At 43.3% G+C, this 21130-nt stretch overlaps 1 protein-coding gene across 1 annotated transcript in view; it reads right to left on the reverse strand.

The window, feature by feature from the left end:
* Positions 1 to 21130, reverse strand: part of LOC308686183 (bactericidal permeability-increasing protein-like) — a 72904-nt gene that overhangs the window by 43702 nt on the left and 8072 nt on the right. Inside the window, exon 3 of the mRNA XM_081358629.1 lies at positions 10296 to 10410. Coding sequence (XP_081214755.1) covers positions 10296 to 10410 — 115 coding nt within the window. The remainder of the gene's footprint in view (positions 1 to 10295; positions 10411 to 21130) is intronic.

Raw genomic sequence — 21130 nt, forward strand, 5'->3', positions numbered from 1 at the left:
TTAATTTTATATAATATATAATTTTGTTATAATTGCACAAGATAGCTTGTTTTTACTATATTTTATGTAGCCTAATAATTTCACAGTAAATCTCCAAATTAATGTAGAAACATCATAAAGACAGTATATTTCAAATAATTGTTTAATGGCATCTTTTTATGAATGAAGTGTTATTTGATTCTGATGTCACTGCTGCACTGTCACATGTGGATCCCACAAGCGTCCCATTTTCTCACAACTCTTAACGTTCATTTAAGACTTTATTTAACTTATTTAAGACTGCTCTCATGAGGATACTCAAAGCGAAAGCGCGAAAGAGAAGTCGAGTCTGGCGCGCGTCGTGTCAGCATCACAGGACAGCGCATTCTCTTTTGTATTTTCTCGCTTGCATGGTTAGAAGCATTTGCATGAAGAAGAACGTGATTATATAATGTAACGCTAGCCAAAGGATGACAGAAAAAAATGCTGCTTTAATTGCGTTAAATATTTTTAACGTGTTAAATTGAAAAATATTAATCGCACGCGTTGCGTTGACAGCAGCACAACCGATGTGAATACGCGGCAAGACGGACGTTGTGACAATTCGTGTGTATTTGACTGTAAGCGCATCAATGAAAAATAGGCAGCTTTATGTGGACGCACTGGGAATGAGGCACGGGAATAAAATCACATGCAAGCGCAACCTCCGCAATTCAACGCCAAAAACTTATGATTTGCATTTGTATTATAAATTTGTGCGCATTATTTGTTGTTATTAGAGACTTCCGACGATCCGAGATTGATGGTAAAGATTTGTTTTTTTTTTACACAGTTTCCCGCTGGGAAACGCTGGTCTATATAGGCTAATAAAAAAATAAAAAGCCTGTAATTAAGACCTTAACATTGACTTACCTGTCGAGAAGAAAGCAGGCAACTTCAGCGTCTCTTTTGAAAGCTTTCTCCTGCATTAGCTATCCCGACATTATAGCTAATAACCCTTGTTCTCTTACGAGAGGTTCTCTCGTATTGCGTAGTTAGCTTACGCTACGGGAAAGCCTTTCTTTCTCGAGATACTGAAGCCAAAAATTATCCTTAATTTTTATAATCTTGTCAACGCAGTGCGGCAGCCTGCAGACCTAGGGCAAGCTAACTAGCGTGCCCATTGGCTGCCCTGCGGCAACTGCAGCAGCCTACCGCTGAGCCCTTGGCGTGACATCACGACCAATGAGCGCGCTTGGCGCGCTTAATGCGTCACAGCCCGCGAAAAGGGGTGTGGCTTAGCGTATATAAACAGGGCTCGGAGGCTGCTTCTCTGATTTCTGTCTTTTCAGCGAAGCTCTTCGCATCGCTGCTCTCTGAGGAAGCCGCCGTCGAAACAAGCGACCAGCACGCCGAGGATCTCAGCCTGAGGACGCCGGCCGCCTTCGCCGCCTTCAGCTTTCCCTGCCTGCTTCGCTATACGGCGATCATATCCTTTACTGCTCTGTTTTGTATGTGTTTGTGTGTTCGCCCCGCGACACACTTTTGCATCTAAAAGAGCGCGAGGCGTTGTTGCAAATGCCTCGCTCATCCTGTGGCTCGTGCAGAGCCCCGCTCAGCGATGGAGACCGCCACGTGGTTTGCGCTCTCTGCCTGGGCTTCGACCACGCAGCCCGCGCCCTCTCCTCGGGCGGCTGCGAACAGTGTGAGGACTTGCCGATGTCGACCCTGCGGGCTCGACTCGCCATGTTTGACGATCCTCCACCTTCCCCGGCTGCCTCTTCAGGGCCGCGTAAGAAGAAACGCCGCTCTCAAAGGCCTCCAGAGCCGGTGGTTATAGCTGAGCGCTCGCCGGAGCCCCTCCCGCGAGCCTCGCTTTCTCCTTCTCCCCCGCCCTTCACCGACGCGCAGCGGCCGGCTACTGCCCGCACTGCCGTCGCCTCAGGGGATGAAGCAGATGACGCCGCTGACAGCTGCTCTCTGCTTGCTTCGGACAGCGAGGAGTGGTCGGGCTCTCACCGCTCCGCCTCCTCGACTCCTGAGTCTGGCAGGTCCCGCTCCAGTGTCGACGCGGAGCTTATCCGCCTCCTCACCAAAGCGGTCGACCGACTGGGGTTGGACTGGTCCCCACCCAAGGAGCCCGCGCCTAACCGACTCGACGGGTGTTTTCTGCCTAGCCGCCGCCAAGCGCCAGCCTCTAGGTCAGCACCCTTCCTGCCTGAGCTCCACCAGGAGCTGTCGAAGTCGTGGAACGCGCCCTTCTCCGCTAGACTCCGCTCGTCTGTCTCCTCGGCTCTCTCCCAGGTGGACGGGGCCGCCGAGAAAGGCTATACCGGCATCCCTTCCGTTGAGGAAGCGGTGGCAACGCACCTTTGCCCGCCGTCTGCTAGATGGCGCTCAAAGTCTGCCCTGCCGTCTAAAGCCTGCAGGACCACATCAGCTCTCGCCGGCCGCGCATTCGCCGCCTCCGGCCAAGCTGCTTCTGCCCTGCACTCGATGGCTGTTCTTCAGATCCTGCAAGCCGACCTCCTCCGCGAATTGGACGAGAAGGGCTCGGATCATACAGCCTTAACAGATCTGCGCAGCGCGACGGACCTTTCGCTCCGTGCTACTAAGACCGCTGCACAAGCCATCGGCAGATCTATGGCCGCGCTCACCGTCATCGACAGACACTTATGGTTGACGCTGGCGGATATGAGTGAGTCAGAACGCGCTGTCTTCCTCAACGCCCCGCTCTCGCCCACCGGCCTCTTCGGCCCTGCGGTCAGCGGGATTGTGGACCGCTTCTCTGAAGTGCAGAAGGCGTCGCAGGCTATGAATCTCTTCCTGCCTCGCCGCTCGAGCCCAGCCGCAGGCCGCTCTCAAGCTCAGCCTCCTGCGCGCAGCTCCACACAGCGCTCGTCTCGGCCACCAACCACTTCGCAGCGACGCCAGGGCGGCCGCCCTAGGTCGCGCTCGACCAGCCGTCACAGACCGCCGCCCCCCCGGGGTCCGCGTCCCAAGATAACGCTGAAGTCTGAGCCCGCGAAGTCCTCCTAGCACCCGCAGGGAGGAAGAGATGGCTGAGTCCCGCTGCGGCCGGACCGCCACCAAAACGCCCAGCTCTGTCAGTCCCCTCAGTGCAGGCTACTGCAGCAGCTTACACCGCAGCCAACGAGCCAGTAATACCACTCGCTCGCCTGCACACAAACGCCGTTTTTACGGCGGCCCAAATAAATCTCAGAAAGAGTGTAAATTCGGGCTTTCCGGCTCCGGCCGAAGGTGTTGTAAGTGTAGAAAATGTGCCCACTCCCACGTGCTCACTGCTTCACACAAACACGATCCCCATGGTAACGCGTTCAGAGCGCTCTCTCATAAAGCGGTCACACGCCGCTCGAGTAATAAGTGTAGTAAATGTGCCCACAACTCTGTGCTCACATCTACCTGTAACTCGCTCTGCCACTTGGTTACCCCGGGCAACAGCGGCTCAAGCCGAGGGTGTTATAAGTGTAGAAAATGTGCCCACTCCCATGTGCTCACTGCTTCACACAAACAGGGTCCCCATGGTAACGCGTACAGAGCGCTCTCTCATAAAGCGGTCGCAAGCCGCTCGAGTATTAAATGTAGGAAATGTGGCCACAACCTTGTGCTCACACCTACCCGCTGCTCGCTCTGCCAGCCAGTTACCTTGGGTCACGGATCCTCTAAAGCTCCCAAACACTGGCCGTGTCATAAGTGTAAACCCTGCGCCCGCTCACGAGCACGCGCACTCACTTGTAGACATGATAATCCCCACGCCTCTCTCGCGCCTGGGTTGTTTGACAGCAAATCACGCTCCATCCGATGGGACCGAGCTACTGAACGCTGTACAGTCGGCCAATACTGTTTACCAGCCCCCGTGTTCGAGCACCAGCGGCGCGCGCGCCGCGCCTTTCTCTCTGATACAGGCTCCCCATCCCGCGCAGCGCGGCGATCTGAGCCCAGAGACCATTCGACCCCTAGCTATGCATGCGGAAGCATGGGAAGCGATTCAGGGCGCGTCAGAATGGGTGCTGAAAACTATAAAACACGGCTATTCGCTTCAATTCGCTCGTCGCCCTCCGCGCTATACAGCACAGACGGAGACGAGAGTGAGTTCAGAAGCGGCGCACTTGCTTCAAGCAGAAATAGCGAAGCTGCTGCGCAAAGGGGCTATAGAACAGGTTCATCCTTCTTTGAGCGAGTCGGGCTTTTACAGCCGCTACTTCCTCGTGCCCAAGAAGGACGGAGCGTTCAGACCTATTTTAGATCTGAGACATCTGAACAAAGCCCTCATGAGACGGCCGTTCAAGATGATCACAACCAGAAAAATCCTCGCGCAGATTCGCCCAGGAGACTGGTTTATCTCTCTCGATCTAAAAGACGCATACTTTCAGATCCAGATAACTCCCCGTCACAGGCCATTCTTGAGATTCGCCTTCGAGGGTCGAGTATATCAGTACACAGTCCTGCCGTTCGGCCTGTCTTTGGCACCCCGTACATTTACGAAATGCATGGACACGGCCCTCGCTCCCCTGAGGAAACAGGGAATGCGAATACTGAATTATCTGGACGATTGGCTTATTCTAGCGCAGTCAGAGACGGAACTTGTGTCTCACAGAACAGCGCTTCTCAGCCATCTGGAGGAGCTGGGTCTCTCGGTCAACTGGACCAAGAGCTCGCTATCACCCCGTCAGTCAATTTCCTTTCTTGGAATAGAACTGGACTCGTTGGCTATGACGGCCAGACTGTCGGAGCAGCGCGCGCGCCGCATCCGCCTTCTCGCCGCATCCCTCCAAATAGGCAGCCGGGTTCCGCTGAGGACATTCCAGCGTATCCTGGGGCATATGGCCTCAGCTGCAGCAGTGCTCCAGCTGGGTTTACTGCGCATGCGCCCGCTCCAACGCTGGCTGAAAATGCGCGTGCCCCACCGAGCCTGGGCGGCCGGCGGCTTGCGAGTCAGAGTGAATCAGGGATGCATTTCAGCCCTGCAGCCCTGGCTGGCAGCCGAATGGTATCACACAGGAGTGACTATGGGAGTGATATCACACCGGAAAGTTGTCTCGACAGACGCTTCCAACCTAGGTTGGGGAGCGCTCTTCGAAGGCAGACCGGTCTATGGCCGCTGGTCAGACCAGGAGAATCTCCTACACATAAACTGTCTAGAGATGCTCGCGGTCGAGAAAGCGCTCAAACACTTCCTCCCATTCCTCCACGGTCACCATGTTCTAGTCCGTACGGACAATACATCGGTAGTGGCCTACGTGAATCACCAGGGCGGTGTCAGATCAAAGATGCTCTGCACCCTGGCGGAACGCCTCCTCGTGTGGGCTCAGCACTCTCTGCGCTCGCTGAGAGCCGCGCATGTGCCTGGCCACCTGAACGAGGGCCCCGACAGACTGTCCAGGGACAACGTTCCCCCTGGGGAGTGGTCTCTACACCCCCAAACAGTCCAGTCACTGTGGCGACGGTTCGGCAGAGCGAAAGTCGACCTTTTTGCGTCAAAAGACAACGCTCACTGCCCAGAGTTCTTCTCGAAGAACGAGGACGCGCTGGCCCAGATCTGGCCCAGCGGCCCGTTGTACGCTTTTCCCCCGGTCTCTCTGCTGCCTCAGGTCATCGAGAGAATCAGGGAAGCGCGCCACTCAGTGCTCCTCATAGCCCCATGCTGGGAGAACCAAGCTTGGTTCCCGGATCTAATACAGCTGGCAGACTCAGCCCCCTGGCCGATACCGGTGAGGAGAGACCTCCTCTCTCAAGCACGCGGATCGATATGGCATCCCCATCCAGAGCGCTGGTCTCTGCATGCGTGGAGCCTCAACGATTACACGCTAATCTGCCAGACGGGGTCATGAACACGATCATACAATCTAGAGCCCCCTCTACGAGGCGGCTCTACATGTCGAAATGGTCAGTGTTTAACACATGGTGCACTGCTAAGGGGCTCGATCCACAGACATGTGGGGTATCGCGAGTACTGTGTTTCCTTCAAGAGCTACTGGACGCGGGCAGGTCCCCCTCCACGCTCAAAGTCTATGTTGCGGCCATTTCAGCGCTCTCGGTTTCTGAGCAGGGCCGCGCATTAGGAAGGAACGAGCTCGTCATCCGCTTCCTTAGGGGAGCCAGGAGGATGAACCCCCCGCGACCCCCCTCGGTTCCTATGTGGGATCTCTCTCTGGTCTTGGAGGCCCTGAGAGCGCATCCCTTCGAACCCTTGGAAACTGTGGATATGAAATACCTCACGCTCAAAACCGTTTTTCTGATAGCACTGTCGTCAGTCAAACGAGTGGGAGACCTTCACGCGTTATCTGTTAACGCCGCGTGCCTCGAGTTCGGACCTAATGACTCCAAAGTCATTCTCAGACCGAGGCATGGGTACGTTCCAAAAATTTTGGGCACTCCCTTCAGAGCACAGGTCATTTCCCTCTCAGCCCTGCCGACGCACGGCAGCGAGGCCGATAGTAATCTCCTCTGCCCGGTCAGGGCGTTGAGAAACTACATTTCACGGTCCGCCGCTTTCAGGCGCTCGGATCAGCTCTTTGTTTCGTTTGGTGGGCGCACCAAGGGTCTCGCCGCCTCGAAACACAGCCTGTCCAGATGGATAGTGGACGCTATTGCTGCTGCTTATGCGTCTAAAGACCTGCAGTGCCCATTGGGCGTTCGAGCTCATTCCACTAGAGGCATGGCCTCGTCGTGGGCATGGTCCAGCGGGATTCCCATTCATGACATTTGTGCAGCGGCAGGCTGGGCCTCCCCCTCCACGTTTGTTAGGTTTTACAACCTGGATGTTCCCGCCTTGCAGGCGAAAGTCTTATCAGTCTAAGTCTCGCGTATGCCAGCCCACTATCTGTGCGCGGGCTACGTTGTGTGATTTAGCTCTACTGGTTGAGCTGCACTATACAGGGAATTGGCAGTTAGGACCGGCCGTGCCGCTCCTAACCCCCTAGTGTGTGCTTATGTACGGCGCTAGCCCTCTTCGGGCTGCCCGGCTCTCCGCTATCACGTTCCCCGGGCTCTCCCTGGGACTCATTCAGTGGATGCTGGGCGCGCACGGCGTTGACAAGGGCGTTCCCGTAGCGTAAGCTAACTACGCAATACGAGAGAACCTCTCGTAAGAGAACGTTTCGGTTACTCACGTAACCTCTGTTCTCTCTAGAAGAGGGAACGAGTATTGCGTAGCCCGCCGTGCTCGCGCCACGAGCTCATTTCGCTTCATGCGACAGAAACCAGAGAAGCAGCCTCCGAGCCCTGTTTATATACGCTAAGCCACACCCCTTTTCGCGGGCTGTGACGCATTAAGCGCGCCAAGCGCGCTCATTGGTCGTGACGTCACGCCAAGGGCTCAGCGGTAGGCTGCTGCAGTTGCCGCAGGGCAGCCAATGGGCACGCTAGTTAGCTTGCCCTAGGTCTGCAGGCTGCCGCACTGCGTTGACAAGATTATAAAAATTAAGGATAATTTTTGGCTTCAGTATCTCGAGAAAGAAAGGCTTTCCCGTAGCGTAAGCTAACTACGCAATACTCGTTCCCTCTTCTAGAGAGAACAGAGGTTACGTGAGTAACCGAAACGTTTTTGTAATCTCCGATCACGTTTCCTTTTACGGTCTTATTGTGGAGTTTTTCGACTAAGAGGACTCGTTATCCTGTGACTTAACCGTGCAGTGCAGCCTTTTAAACTTGCCGGGGCAGTGACAAAAGCGCCTCTCACTGCTCTGCTCCGTTTCTGCTGGTTTCAGTCACTTGACGCGGGCTCTGAACGAAAACGCGTTGTGGAAACGCGTTGGCCTAGTACTTTTTGTCCCTCTCTGCTATTATAGTTTTTCAAGATGGCGGAACTACATGGAAGCCTCCGTGGACCTACCCGTCCCATGTATATAAAGATAATAAATTCTTCGTTTACGAGGATAAGTCAGATCATTGGCAGAGGTATTTGGACACCATTGAGGACATATTTATGAATAAAAATATTGATTTTAGATAATAAAATACCTAAAAAGTTACTTATTGTCCCTTTAAATTTAACTATTTTTTTAAAATTACACTCGTTCATTTGGTTTTCTATAACACTTCGAGTCTCGCACTGGCTGAGTGTATGAATCTCATAATAACAAACTTGTCAGTCTTGGTCATTAGACAGAGGCTATTGACTAATACCCTTAGTTGCTGCACCATGCTTGCTTATTTCTAAAAGTATGCTATTTAGTCTCCATAGATCTATACACACTTAATTAAGGTATTAATTAAGTACACTACACTACATCTAATCAGAGGTCATGACCATTACCATAGAAATAAGCTGACTGACTTAATTTCCTCTAATGGTAACTTAACGCATTCTCATCCTAGGGCGTCATATACTGACGCTTTTGACATTTCGTCTACATCGAACGCACATGGCACCCTTTGGCGTCAATATGACACGCACAGAGCTTTGTTCGGTTATGGGTAGGTTTAGGTCTGGGGTAGGGTTAGGGTTAGACCGCTAGGAGGCGCCTTCTGGCCCATATCTATCTGCGTCTCATATTGACGCTAAAGGGTGCCATGTGCGTTCGATGTAGACGAAATGTCAAAAGCGTCAGTATATGACGCCTTGGGATGAGAACAGGCTGTTATATAGAGTGGATCCATGAGTGGATGTATATTTATTTTAGCAGAAGCGCCACAAAATAATGCTTAACGAAAACCAAAGCGAAGATGATGAACTAACGACAAGAAAGCATAAAAATTAACATACTTGCACAAAAGTAAATACAAACAAGAGTTGGTTCTAGTTGCTCACGTATTGAGTGGAATCAAAGCAAAGTCTGTTTTCAGGCCTTCCCGCACTCAAAAGTTTTTCTAATAGTTACTCGGGTCCTAAAGCTCTTTTCTGATCATAACCCTTCATTTTCCAGTGATATTCTTATGAGCTCTTATCTTTTGTAATGTCTCTCATCCATCTCTCTTTTTACAGTCTTTCTTTAAATCTCACTCTTGCTGATAATGCTGATTGGCTACACGTTTGTTGTGTCTGGTTGTGTCGGTCCGACCAACTTTCAAACAGAGTTTTTCTTAAATATCGCTTACCCCAACTTTAATATGTTATATTTACCATCTGAATGTCATGTCAACAAATGGAAAAATCAGCCAGCTGTTTATTATTATGTTAATTATTGTGCCTTTAGCCACAACAGCAGGGGCGCCTTTTACCCCAAATACCATACTTTTAAATATTCTTCTTATATTGAAAAACTGTTGCTTTAATTACTTTGAACACAATTAAATTAAGAAGACCTTTGTTTCAAAATATATTAAATAATTTTTGCTATTCTCATTTGCTACTTAAATCTTCAACATTTTTAAAAATATCAAATATTAGATCAAATTAACACAGTATCAACTTTGCCCGCTATCACGTCAAGGATCAGCCAAATCTCCATGTGCATCTTGAAAAGCGGATGTTTTGGAAGTGCTACAGCAAGTTTTTGTGCCTTCTAGTGGCTGAGAGGAAAATGTAATCAAAGACGCTTTTTACCCTGGTGCATCTTTTGCCCCATTGTACCCCACTTGTATCAATACTTTTATAATGCCTTTTGCACCATGCTGGTAAGCCTTTTACCCTGTGTGTTGGGTAAATGGCCCATATTGCCACCCCATATAATTCTAAGATTTATAAACAAAACAAACCACTTTTATGATTTATTTTCACACAAAAGTTGTTGCTCCATCAATGTTCAATAACAACATATATATATATTTCAGTCACATGTGTCCCTTTGTTTAGATTCCCACCACTGTTAAGTTTCTATGGTTACTGTGATTAGTTAGTTTGGTTCAGGTGTGTTCACCTCATATTATATAAGTTCATGTGTGTTCCCTTTGAGTTTGTTCGGTCACGTTGACGGCTATACCTACTGTTTGTTGGGATCGCTACTCGTTTGGATTATTATTAGTAAAGTTAATGTTGGAACTTTATTCATCTGAGTCTTAATCTGTCTCCCACGTTTGTTACATACACACTATGGGAGTAGTGAAAAGCACATCTAAAGGTGTGCCTTTAGCCCTGTTGTGCCCTACTATTCAACAAATAATTCTGTGAATATTACATATTTTCAGGAAGTTTGCCAGGCCAAGTAAATATATTTTATGTCTATATCTTAATTGGGGACAATCCTAAAAAAAAATCATTTAAAATCATGTTAAGTACAAATATAACCAAATGGGAGTAACATATTTCATAAAATTATTTTGATTTTGAAGATGTCAACCAAGTATAACAAGTATAACTTTTACAACCAAGTATAACTTTTACAATTACATAGTAGGAACTTATGACCATGAATTAGAAGGGACATTCATCTTACCCTGTAAAACTATATTGGACCTTTCCAATAGGATCCACCTTTTCTGTGCCACTTATATCTGGCACTTTAATACTTCTGAGCTTTTGCTGGATTGAGGCAATTCCAATCTGTCGACCTGCATTCAAAATAAAGACATTTAGAAACTGTACCTCAGAATTAGTGTCTTGAGATTTGGTTTAAATAGCTACCTGGTTAACTCCAGTTTAGCTCAAGCAAATTATTATTATTTATGGACATGGACTGTTATTCATACATCCTTAACATCCTGTAAGTTTCAGAACTCAAAGCTAGCTTGTTAGTCCAAAAAACACTTTATTGAAAAACCAAGCTCCAAAATAGACTCTTTTTGGATTTTGTCACATTATGACGTAGTAGTGTGACGAAAAAATGCCTCTATAGAAACCGTTTAAAAATCATAATACAGCATAGCATAATGCTATCCCTTCGCTTACACAGGAGAATTCTAAATAAATTCTAAGCAAATTGTTGTGCATCGCGATTTCAAAATAAAAGTTTAAATCCTCGCCCTGAGTTTTGAATTTTGATGACCACATATTACAGTGGTAAAGAAATGACACTGGCTGTAGCATTTCTATCGTAAAGAATGGCAGATATAATTTTTTTGATATTTATGGTTTAATTAAATGCTGTTTGGCCAAAAACAAGAGTTTGATCATGCTGTGTAACAACAACAACAACAACAACAACAATAACAACAACAACAACAATCACCAGACCGTTGGCGCCCTCTGCAGGCTTTTATTATAATACATAATTTATATTATGTATATTACATTTTGTATTTTAACAGTGTTGTTCATAAAACCATAAAATTACATGCTTTGGTACTTTCTTTGAACCAAGTATTATTGCTTCATTGTTATTATATGCACAACAATACAATTCTGCTTTGGGCACCCATTTGTCCAGCAGCGGGCCTGGTGATGCTTTTGATTGGTTCTCGTTTAAATTTGCTGCCCAACATGTCTGCCAATTACATCAATCCACATTGCCACTGAAAGCTTTAGGCTACAACCTGTCGGAGAGTTGCTACCATGATGAGTGATAAAAATTCGTTCCAGTGCTGGAAATTTTCAGATAATTTCATCCAGAAATCTGTATTTAACCTCAGAACAATCTCAAACTAAAAATATGTGCTAAAATCTGATTTTGTGGTGGCTGTGCTTTAAAATAAAATTATTATAATCTTAATTCAAGTGATGAAGTATTTTGAAGGTCTGACAGTAATCAGTGTGGAGTACTACTGTAAGGTTAACCCTGCCTGGTTTAAATGTTTGAAAATGATTAACAGTTGAAATTTAGTAAAGAAATTAAAAAGTAATCAAATGTAATCAGTTACATTACTTTAATAAAGTAACTGAATTATTACATTTTAAATAGGTACTTCTGTTACCCTAAAAAAATCTGTATCTTATTACATTTACAAAGCAACCTTCCAAACACTGCTCATGAGTACCCTTCTGAAACCTAAAATGTACACACAAGCAGTTGTACACACCAAAATGTTATTTGCAATTCCGGTGACGTCATCACTCTGAATGGCAGTTTAAACATCAGCTCCTCCAGGAAAACCACTTAATTGCCCGATTAAATTATCAGATATACAGTTTTTACATTCTGTTTACCTCGAAAAGTGGGGCAAGAATGGGGCGAAGAGATGGAAACAAAAAAAATGCACTGTTGGAGAAAATGTGAACGAAGAAAATGCAGGGAACAGCTCTCCTACTCAGGTACAAGATGGCGAAGCTAACATGAGCCTTCAACCAAGTAATGTGGCAAGTTTAACAAAAGTTCTGGAGGAGATAAGGGACTTTCGCAAAGACACAAAACAACAACTGACCGAAATTATCTCCGAACTTACCAGTGTTAATCAAAAATTGTTGAAATGAAAAAGTAGAAGATCGCATTCAAAACGTGGAACAGGTGATAAGCAAGATGATAAAAGTCATGAATCAACAAGAAAACAAATTACTCGACCAAGAAGGGAGATCTAGACGGGAGAATACAGTATAAGGTTCTACAATGTTCCCGAAGGAGCAGAGGGCATGTCAATAATGCTGTTTGTGGAAAAGTTACTGCGAGACACGCTGGAGATCCCCCCGACTACGGACCTTGGCATCGAGAGAGCTCACCGCGCGCTTGCCCGAAACCCTCCGGCAACAGGGAAGATAAACCACCGTCAATAATAATCAAATACCACCGCTACAAAATTAAAGAAGAGATTCTTCGCAATGCCTGGGGAAATAAAGGAGGTGTTTTTGAATGAGAGACCAATATACTTTGACCAAGATTACCCTCTGGCAATTCTACAGAAACGTAAGGAATACTCTGAAGCTAAGAGAGTATTAAAACAGATCCGGTTTCAGACCCTGATCCCCGCTAAACTACAAGTGTTTTATGATGACGGGACGCGACTGTACCAGTCGGCCGAGGAGGCGACCGCAAACATGAAGGATAGGAGACTGCCCATCAGGGTAATCATGCAGAGGGAGAGCCTAGCAGAGCATCTATCCCACACCACCAGGAAAATGGTTAGAGGTCTGAAACAACCAGGAGCAGAAGAAGAGCGAGAGAAGAACGACCATTCAAAAGACGACCCCTATCCTCTCCAGAAGAACTTTAAGTTTGGATTAATTTCAAATGTATGGTGAGCTAAGCAAACCTTTAAGAGATGGTGCAATGTTAAAGGGTTAGTTCACCCAAAAATGAAAATTTTGTCAGTAATTACTCATCCTCATGTTATTCCAACCCTGTAAGACTTTCATTCATCTTTGTAACACAAATTAAGATATTTTTGATGAAATCTGAGAGCTGGATCACTTCTCCATAGGCTTCTATGGGATCGAAACTTGCAAACCCAGAAAGTTATTAAAAACATCATTAAAATAGTCCAAGTGACTACAGTGGCTCAATCTTAAGTTTATCAAGCGACGAGAATACTTTTTGCGTGCAAAAAAATAACAAAAATAACGACTTAATTCAACTATTCATTTTGGTCTGTATGGGCCTGAATTAATTCACGTAGTGTAACAGCGCAGCCCGTCTGGGTTGTACGTCACACGCATCACACACATGACCAGCGTTGGCCAATAGTGAGCCTACGTGGTGACGTACAACCCAGACGCGCTGCGCTGTTACACTACGTGAATTCAAACACAACTCTCATTATTGACTTGCTGCACCTGCACTCCCTTATCACCACTCACTACATATACACACACATCACCTTCACCTCAGTGTCTGGTCTCGTCTATACTTTACGACGTACAGACTACCTATTTACATCGTAAAGCATAGACGAGACCAGGCACTGAGGTGAAGGTGATGTGTGTATATGTAGTGAGTGGTGATGTGGGAGTGCAGGTGCAGCAAGTCAATAATCAGGTGATTGGGAACAAGTGGGTGGATCATAGTGATTGGTGCTGTGATGGTGTGGCTGACTCTTTGACAAATAAGCATAGATGCTGAAAAAGCATTTGGTTCAGTTAATTGGACTTTTCACAAATATAAAAACTATATAGTCCCTATATGATAACCCCAATGCTAAGATTAAAATCAATGGATACTTATCAAATAGTATTACCCTAGTATCACGAACTGCTCCGAGACACAAAGGTTGAGATCCAAATGCAGCTTTAATTAAGGGGCAATCCAGACACGTAATCCAATATACAGGCAATAGGTCAAAACACAGGTAGGCCGTCCAAACAAACAAACAAACAAACAAACAAACAAACAAACAAACAAACAAACAAACAAACAGGGGTCAGAGGCAAAAGAGTAATCCACAGAACAGGCAAGAAATCCAAAAACCAAGAGACATGAAACCAGGGAAAACGCTCGGAAATGCAGTGCAACAACATACAAAACTTCGCAGTGAGTGAATGAGTGAACATGGTATAAATAGGCTGAGACTAACAGGGTGATGAGACACAGGTGAATCAGTGATGATGAGGCCGGGCAGTGAGTTATGGGAAATGTAGTTTGTGAGGGAGTGATAATAGTCTGGTGTGGAGTGCCCTCTGGTGGCTCTCAAGGGCACTCCAGCTGGTGACCGTTACACCTAGAAAGGGGTTTAAGGCAGGGTTGTGCATGGTCACCATTACTTTTTGCACTATATTTGGAACCATTAGCTCAATAAATCAGACAGAATGAGGATATCAGGGGAATTAACATTAAAGGAACAGAACACAAACTATCTTGATATGCATATTATATTCTGATATATTTGGGGCAGTCAACATATTCATTATTGAAACTGATGCAGTCACTTGAAATATATGGTAATTTATGAGGAAATAAGATTAATGGTAAAACTCAGTTACTCTCATATAACTATAGAGCACCAAAATAAATTAAAAGCAGATAACCCTTGGTATGGCAAACAGAATCCTTCAACTATATCGGCATCAAAATGCCAAAGGATCTTGCAAAACTATTTTTCTATATATAAAAAAATTAAGGAAGATATTGGAAGATGGAACATAATTCCTTTCATTAGTCTCAGTTCAGTTCTCAGTTATTGGAGTGGAATACATATTGCCTTACAAGATACTTTTAAATGTGTAATATCATTTGACAGTAAAACCTTATATTTTGGATATATACATATGTATCAAGAATGGTTATAAAGAGATAAATATGTAATGAATATACTGCTGGTGGCTGTTAAAAAGAGCTTTACCAAAAAAAGGGTTGTCATGGGAGAGCTCTACCCTAAATGCATGGATGGAAATCACAATTGACATTTACAAAATGGTGAAGATAACAGTATTTGTAGAACAGTATAAACTAGAACAGTTTTCTTTTATGTTGGAAAAATTGGACCAACTATGCACCATCTCAAAGACCTGATTTTATTATTTAGTTAATGTTTAGAATGCACAGAAAGACTATACCCCACATTATATGTATTTTTTTTCTTTTTTTTTCTTTTCTTTTTTTTATTTAAAATCTTTTTTTACATTTCTGATGAGTAAATGTACAACAAGCACAACTGTGTTGTGTACGAGTATGTATGGGCATATATTTGTATGTAGGCCTACATACATGCGTATATACGTGGAGGTGTTTGCGTGTTTATGGCATAAAGATATTTGATATATAGTATCTGATGTGCATCTGATTGAAGTGTAATGTTTATCTGAGAAAAAGTAAATAATAATAAAAAAGTTTTTTATTTGCATTCGGAATAGGTAGAGACAGATTTCAGTCTAATAATGATGCATGTATTTTGTGTATTTTAAAAATACAAAATACTTTTTTTTTCCACACAGTATTTAGTATTTTATTTTGATCCATTTCAACTAAAGTATTTTGTATTTTTATAAATACATTTTATTCATGCCCATCCCTGCTAAACGGTCAGTTATGATGAAAGTTATGAGACTGCAGAAATCGAGTTGCAATGACTAGATCACTGCATTCATGCGCTCAACAGACATATCTGTCATCAGCTACAATGCTAGGGCTGAGCAAATATGGGCAGAACTCGTTACCTCCCTAGTACTTCAAAAAGCCTTTTAAAGGTATACATGTGAATTAAACGTGGTACAATGGCCTTCATCATCACAGTATGCTAATGCCTATCTAGTACAAGGGTTTCATCAATATGCTGATTGAGGACTGTTGGGACACTCCAAGCACAGGATGGTTCTGTCGGGAGAGACAGAGTCGTTTGCACCTCAATGACATGTCTGTACCATTTGCTTCACAGGACCATGCGTTCAACTAAATACTGTTTATTTACTGTGTTCTAATATGTAACTATGTCATGTTTGGTCTCATCTGACAGCTTATAAACTGAAATGAATGGTGGTGAACTTAATAGAGATATTAAAGTATCCTAATGTACAATCTAGGTACTATTGGTTAAACATGCTGAAGATGTTAATGTTCTTCTCCCCCTCTTGATCACCACCCATTTGCCTTTTAACATTTTTGCATTTTAACAATGCTTTGCTCAGGGTATAAGAAGGAAAGGTAACTGTTGATTTGGGAGAAAGGCTTTAACCCTGCCACTCCCGCACACCGGTGCGTAACCTCATACTACAAGATAGGCTTTTACGGCCTTGTCTGCACAACAGTGCAATATTTGTTACAACTAAGTTTTCTATACAGTATGTTGTTCCATTCTACTGTCTGTATATTTAAACATTTAACTTAATAAATAACTTTGCCTGCTTTAAAGGCTTTGAGAATCTTTCCTTTTATCACTGATCATTTTGAAAGCTAAAGTGATTATAACTTTTGTTATCTAAACGTTCAGGTTAAATCCTACGTTTTCTTTCAGTTCTAAGAAAGACCTTTTGCTATAAAGAATAACAACAACTTTAACGGAGTCAGATTCATTATATTGGAGTCAGATAAATATTTGAATTATACACGTCATCATTTAACTGCCTTTTGTTCCGATTATTGGTTCAAAAATAGCAGCGTAAGCTTCCAGCCTTACATGCTCATTGCTCCATTTCATGCCACAGGAGTAGATCTAAATATAATGCTGTAATTAACATTTTCCACGATTAGTAAATATCGACAGCTGTAATAGTAAAAACTTAAAAGTTTCATATGCAAAGATGTTAGCCAATCATATTGGGCATTTAAGTCTCAAAGGATTTGAACAGCGTTCAAATCAGAGGGCTAATATCAGGGTAGAAAATGGCCTTTTATTTCTAAATTATGACCAGTTTTGATGTAGAAATCATACTAACATTATAAGTGCACCTCAAGAAACATGAAAAAAAGCAGTCATTACTCCTTTAAGATTCCATTTCACTGGAATAGTGTTAATTTCATTAACAAAATCTTTGACAAAAAAATGTTCATCGACAACCTTTTTTGCCATGACAGCAAAACTCGTTTTTTTTTTTCTACACACGGGTAATGCAATCATCACAGATACAAGTGATTACAGTTGAAAAGAGGCAAGCTTTGTTTCCAAATGTTCTGATTTAACACTTTCACACATAGAGGTCACTACAGTGGACAGCTATTCAAAAAGCATTTTCTTGCATTCACTTGGGTTTTGATGGCATAGTTGCACATCAACCTCTACAGAGGACCCTAGTGCATCATCCTATACATTGCCACCAAGTGGCAAGCCATTGTATGTCGATTTGTTTCCCTCCAAACCAAGATAGTCGATGGCCAGTCAGAAATGCCAAGTTGCTCTGGAATATCCATCAATTCCTTCTATCCTAGGAGACTCTTGCAGGTTAAAAAAAAAAAAGTTGTAGCATCAAGCAATATCTAATGAGACATAGTTATGAGTCACAGTTAAATTTTACAAATATTGTTTTTAAATTGGGAGGAAATTCGGATTAATCATCTGTCCACTACATTGGACATCATGTATCAATGGTTATATTTCAGCTACAATTCAGACTGTTTTATTTATTTATTTCTAAACAAAAACTTCATCTGCAGTGTAGAAGATTTTATTATTTAGAAAATAAGTAATGTAGCTGTATATTTGTACACTATTATTTCCCCTGTCTGTGACTTTGGTTTGACTTTCTTAAGCCTGAAGCAAGGCCTGGAATGTTGCTTGCAGCAGAAAATTCTATTCTAGTATGTCACATGGTACAAGACCTTAACCCAAAAATATCTATAGGGTGTGTTAACATTTTTGGAAAAGGATATATGTGTGAGCTGAGCAAAGGTCTGATATTGTCTAATATTTCTGGCATCAAAGATCTGAGAAGTGATTTAATAAAAGAGAGAAACCACAGCAAATGGCAGCCCAGATGGGACTGTTTTAGGAGCTGGTGACGAACCGCGGCGGGCTTCGCTGGACAAACAACCCAAACAATTTTTTGGATTTGTATTTACTATATCCGCTATTGATTTGTGTTTACTTGTCAAGAGGGCCTTGATGGATGGCAAAGTATTGCATGCACACAGAAGAAGTTTAACCTGCGGTTACCGTTTTTTTTGTTTAAACATAGGTTTACCGAAAGTTTGCTCGGGTACGCTAAGTCTTATACCACTCTGTTGTGTTTAGGAAGTGAATCGCAGAGGTCTATGGATAAGATAGTTTTAAAAGTATATTGTATTCCACTGTGTTGAGGAATTGCAGCAGTGGATCTTATAGTTTTAAAGTGTATTGTTTTTCACTGTGTTGAGGAAGTGCAGCAGTGAATCTTTAAATGTATTGTTTAAAAAATAAAAATTGAGCACAAGTGATAATTCAGATCTGACAGGGAATAGAATACAGAAGTGTGTGTGTGTGTGTGTGTGTGTGTGTGTGTGTGTGTGTGTGTGTGTGTGTGTGTGTGTGTGTGTGTGTGTGTGTGTGTGTGTGTGTGTGTGTGTGTGTGCGTGTGTGTGTGTGTGTGTGTACTTGTACAACTATCTTTGTGAGGACCAGTTTGAGTTTTAGACCATTGGAGTAAGGACAAAGAGAATAAAGTGAAGACATTTTGGCCGGTCCTCACTTTCTGAGACCCCTTGAAAGGCCTGTTTGAGGGTCAAGACTTGGTTTTAGGGATAAGGTTATAATTATGTTAAGGGTAGGTTTAGGGTAAGGGTTCGGGTTAGGTACTTAGTTGTGATGGGTAAGGTTAGGGTAAGCGGCTAGAGATTGCATTTTGTCAATGAATGTCCTCATAAAGATAGATGTACAAGAATGAGTGTGTGGGATCCTGTGTCTTGCTTGACTGTGCCTGTGGTTAAAAATCGTGACCCCCAACCGTGGTCACTTGAAAGGGATAAAGAATGTGTGAATGAGCCTTAGGGACATGTGTAAATGGTGTGTATTAAAAAAAGTAAAGGAAATTAGACCACTGTTTCAAGATATTAACGTTGCAGATTATTGTAGTATGAAATACGTTAAAATAATAAGATATATATTTATTCAATAAATGTAGCCTAATAATATAATAGATAAATATAAATAAGATTACACGTAGTTAATATTTTATATTTTATATCTGAAGAAGTATAAGATTTGTATCTTGTTATCCCTGAGGACAGAATGAAAAAAATATTCCATTGCAGATAAATAAGTGTGTTAACAAAAATAACTTGTGCAGTGTGCTGAAGGTGAGCGAGATTTGGTGACCAAGTTTCAACAGTCATAAACATTTTACTGCAATCTTAGTATCATAGTAAATGGGAGTTGCTGATTTAAAAAAAGAAACAAAGGGGGGATTCCTTGATGTTGGTTGAGGAAAATTTTATTCACCATGCTAGATTAGTTTGAACACAGCATACAAATATAGAAGAAAGATTGAAGTTTGATTTTATGATAAGGAAAATTATTTAATTGTATCTTATCAAAGTTAGATTATTGCTACGGTGACCGGGAGGGGACATGTTCGGTTCACTTATTTTTGTCGTGGCCACAACATATAAACTCGTGGGAACGTGATATTAAGTCGTGGGAACGTCATAATATCTCGTGGGAACGTCATATTAAGTCGTGGCCACAAGATCATTTTGTTGAGGTAACGATGTCGTGGCCACGCGATGCAAAGTCGTGGCCTCGAGATAATATGTTGAGGGAACGATATATTTTTCTCGTGGCCACGACTTCATATTTTGAGAGAACGACATCTATTGTCGTGGCCACGAGTTGAGGGAGCCACAGCCATAGATATCATATAAAGGCTAGATGTCTCGTCCGCGCTGCTGGCCAATGGAGCTCGACATCCGCACACGGCGGCCATCTTACCACAGGGTGCTCGCTCACTCATAACATGGTGCATGTACTTTTAAATAACCATAACTTGCTCAATTTTCTACCGATTTTCAAACGGTTTGGTTTGTTATAAACGTCAGAGATGTAGCTATTATACTGCATACATATGAATAATTATGTTCAAAATGTTTAAGCATTCAGAATTATAGCCACGTTAATAACGTTTGTAAGAAACCAAACCGTTTGTAAATCCGTCCAGATTTCAGCGAGATAAGAGGATTTGTGTGCGTGCTGCTCACTCACCTTAATTCACAGAGCCCTGTGGTAAGATGGCCGCCGGTGATGCCGGAAGTGACTCCGCCTTAAGACATCTAGCCTTTATATGATATCTATGGCCACAGCGGCCAATACTGTAACCGTATAGCATGCTACAGCAGAGATGGAGATGACAGAATAAATAACATTTTACTTTAAATTAGGAATATCATATAAAGATATAGTGCGGTCTTTGGCATTAAGACATGGGTACATTATAAGTGAAAGACACATGAAGCGCATTCTTAGACTTTTTTGTCGCACGCATAGCCTATTTAGGGACCGTCTCAAAATTGCATGCGACATTGGCATAAACGTTTCTAACTTCAATAGCATTTGAAGACAATGACTTACAGTCATAAAACCAACTGTACATTGTTCACCCAGGTCTCATGTATGATGCACACCTTTTAGATTTTTATATCAATAAACTGCTAAATCATATGCAAATATTGCTATGTATTTCACTATTGCCACATACCTGACACCTATGAACAATGTACAGTTGGTTTTATGACTGTAAGTCACTGTGTTCAAATGATATTGAGCTTTAAATATTGTCATATTCTGTATATGATCCCATACAGTAGTGAAATACATAGCAATGTTTGCATATGATTTAGCAGTTTATTGTCATAAATATAAAAAATATTAAAGGTGTGCATCATACATGATACCTATATGAAGAATATACAGTTGGTTGTATGACTGTAAGTCATTGTCTTCAAATTATATTGAGCTTTAAATATTGTCATATTTTGTGTATGATCCCATACAGTAGTGAAATAGGCCTACATAGCCATATTTGCATATGATTTAGCAGTTTATTGTCATAAATGTAAAAAAACTAAAAGGT

This window comes from Scardinius erythrophthalmus (assembly GCF_964197995.2).
Source record: "Scardinius erythrophthalmus genome assembly, chromosome: 25".
Taxonomy (NCBI): Eukaryota; Metazoa; Chordata; class Actinopteri; order Cypriniformes; family Leuciscidae; genus Scardinius; species Scardinius erythrophthalmus.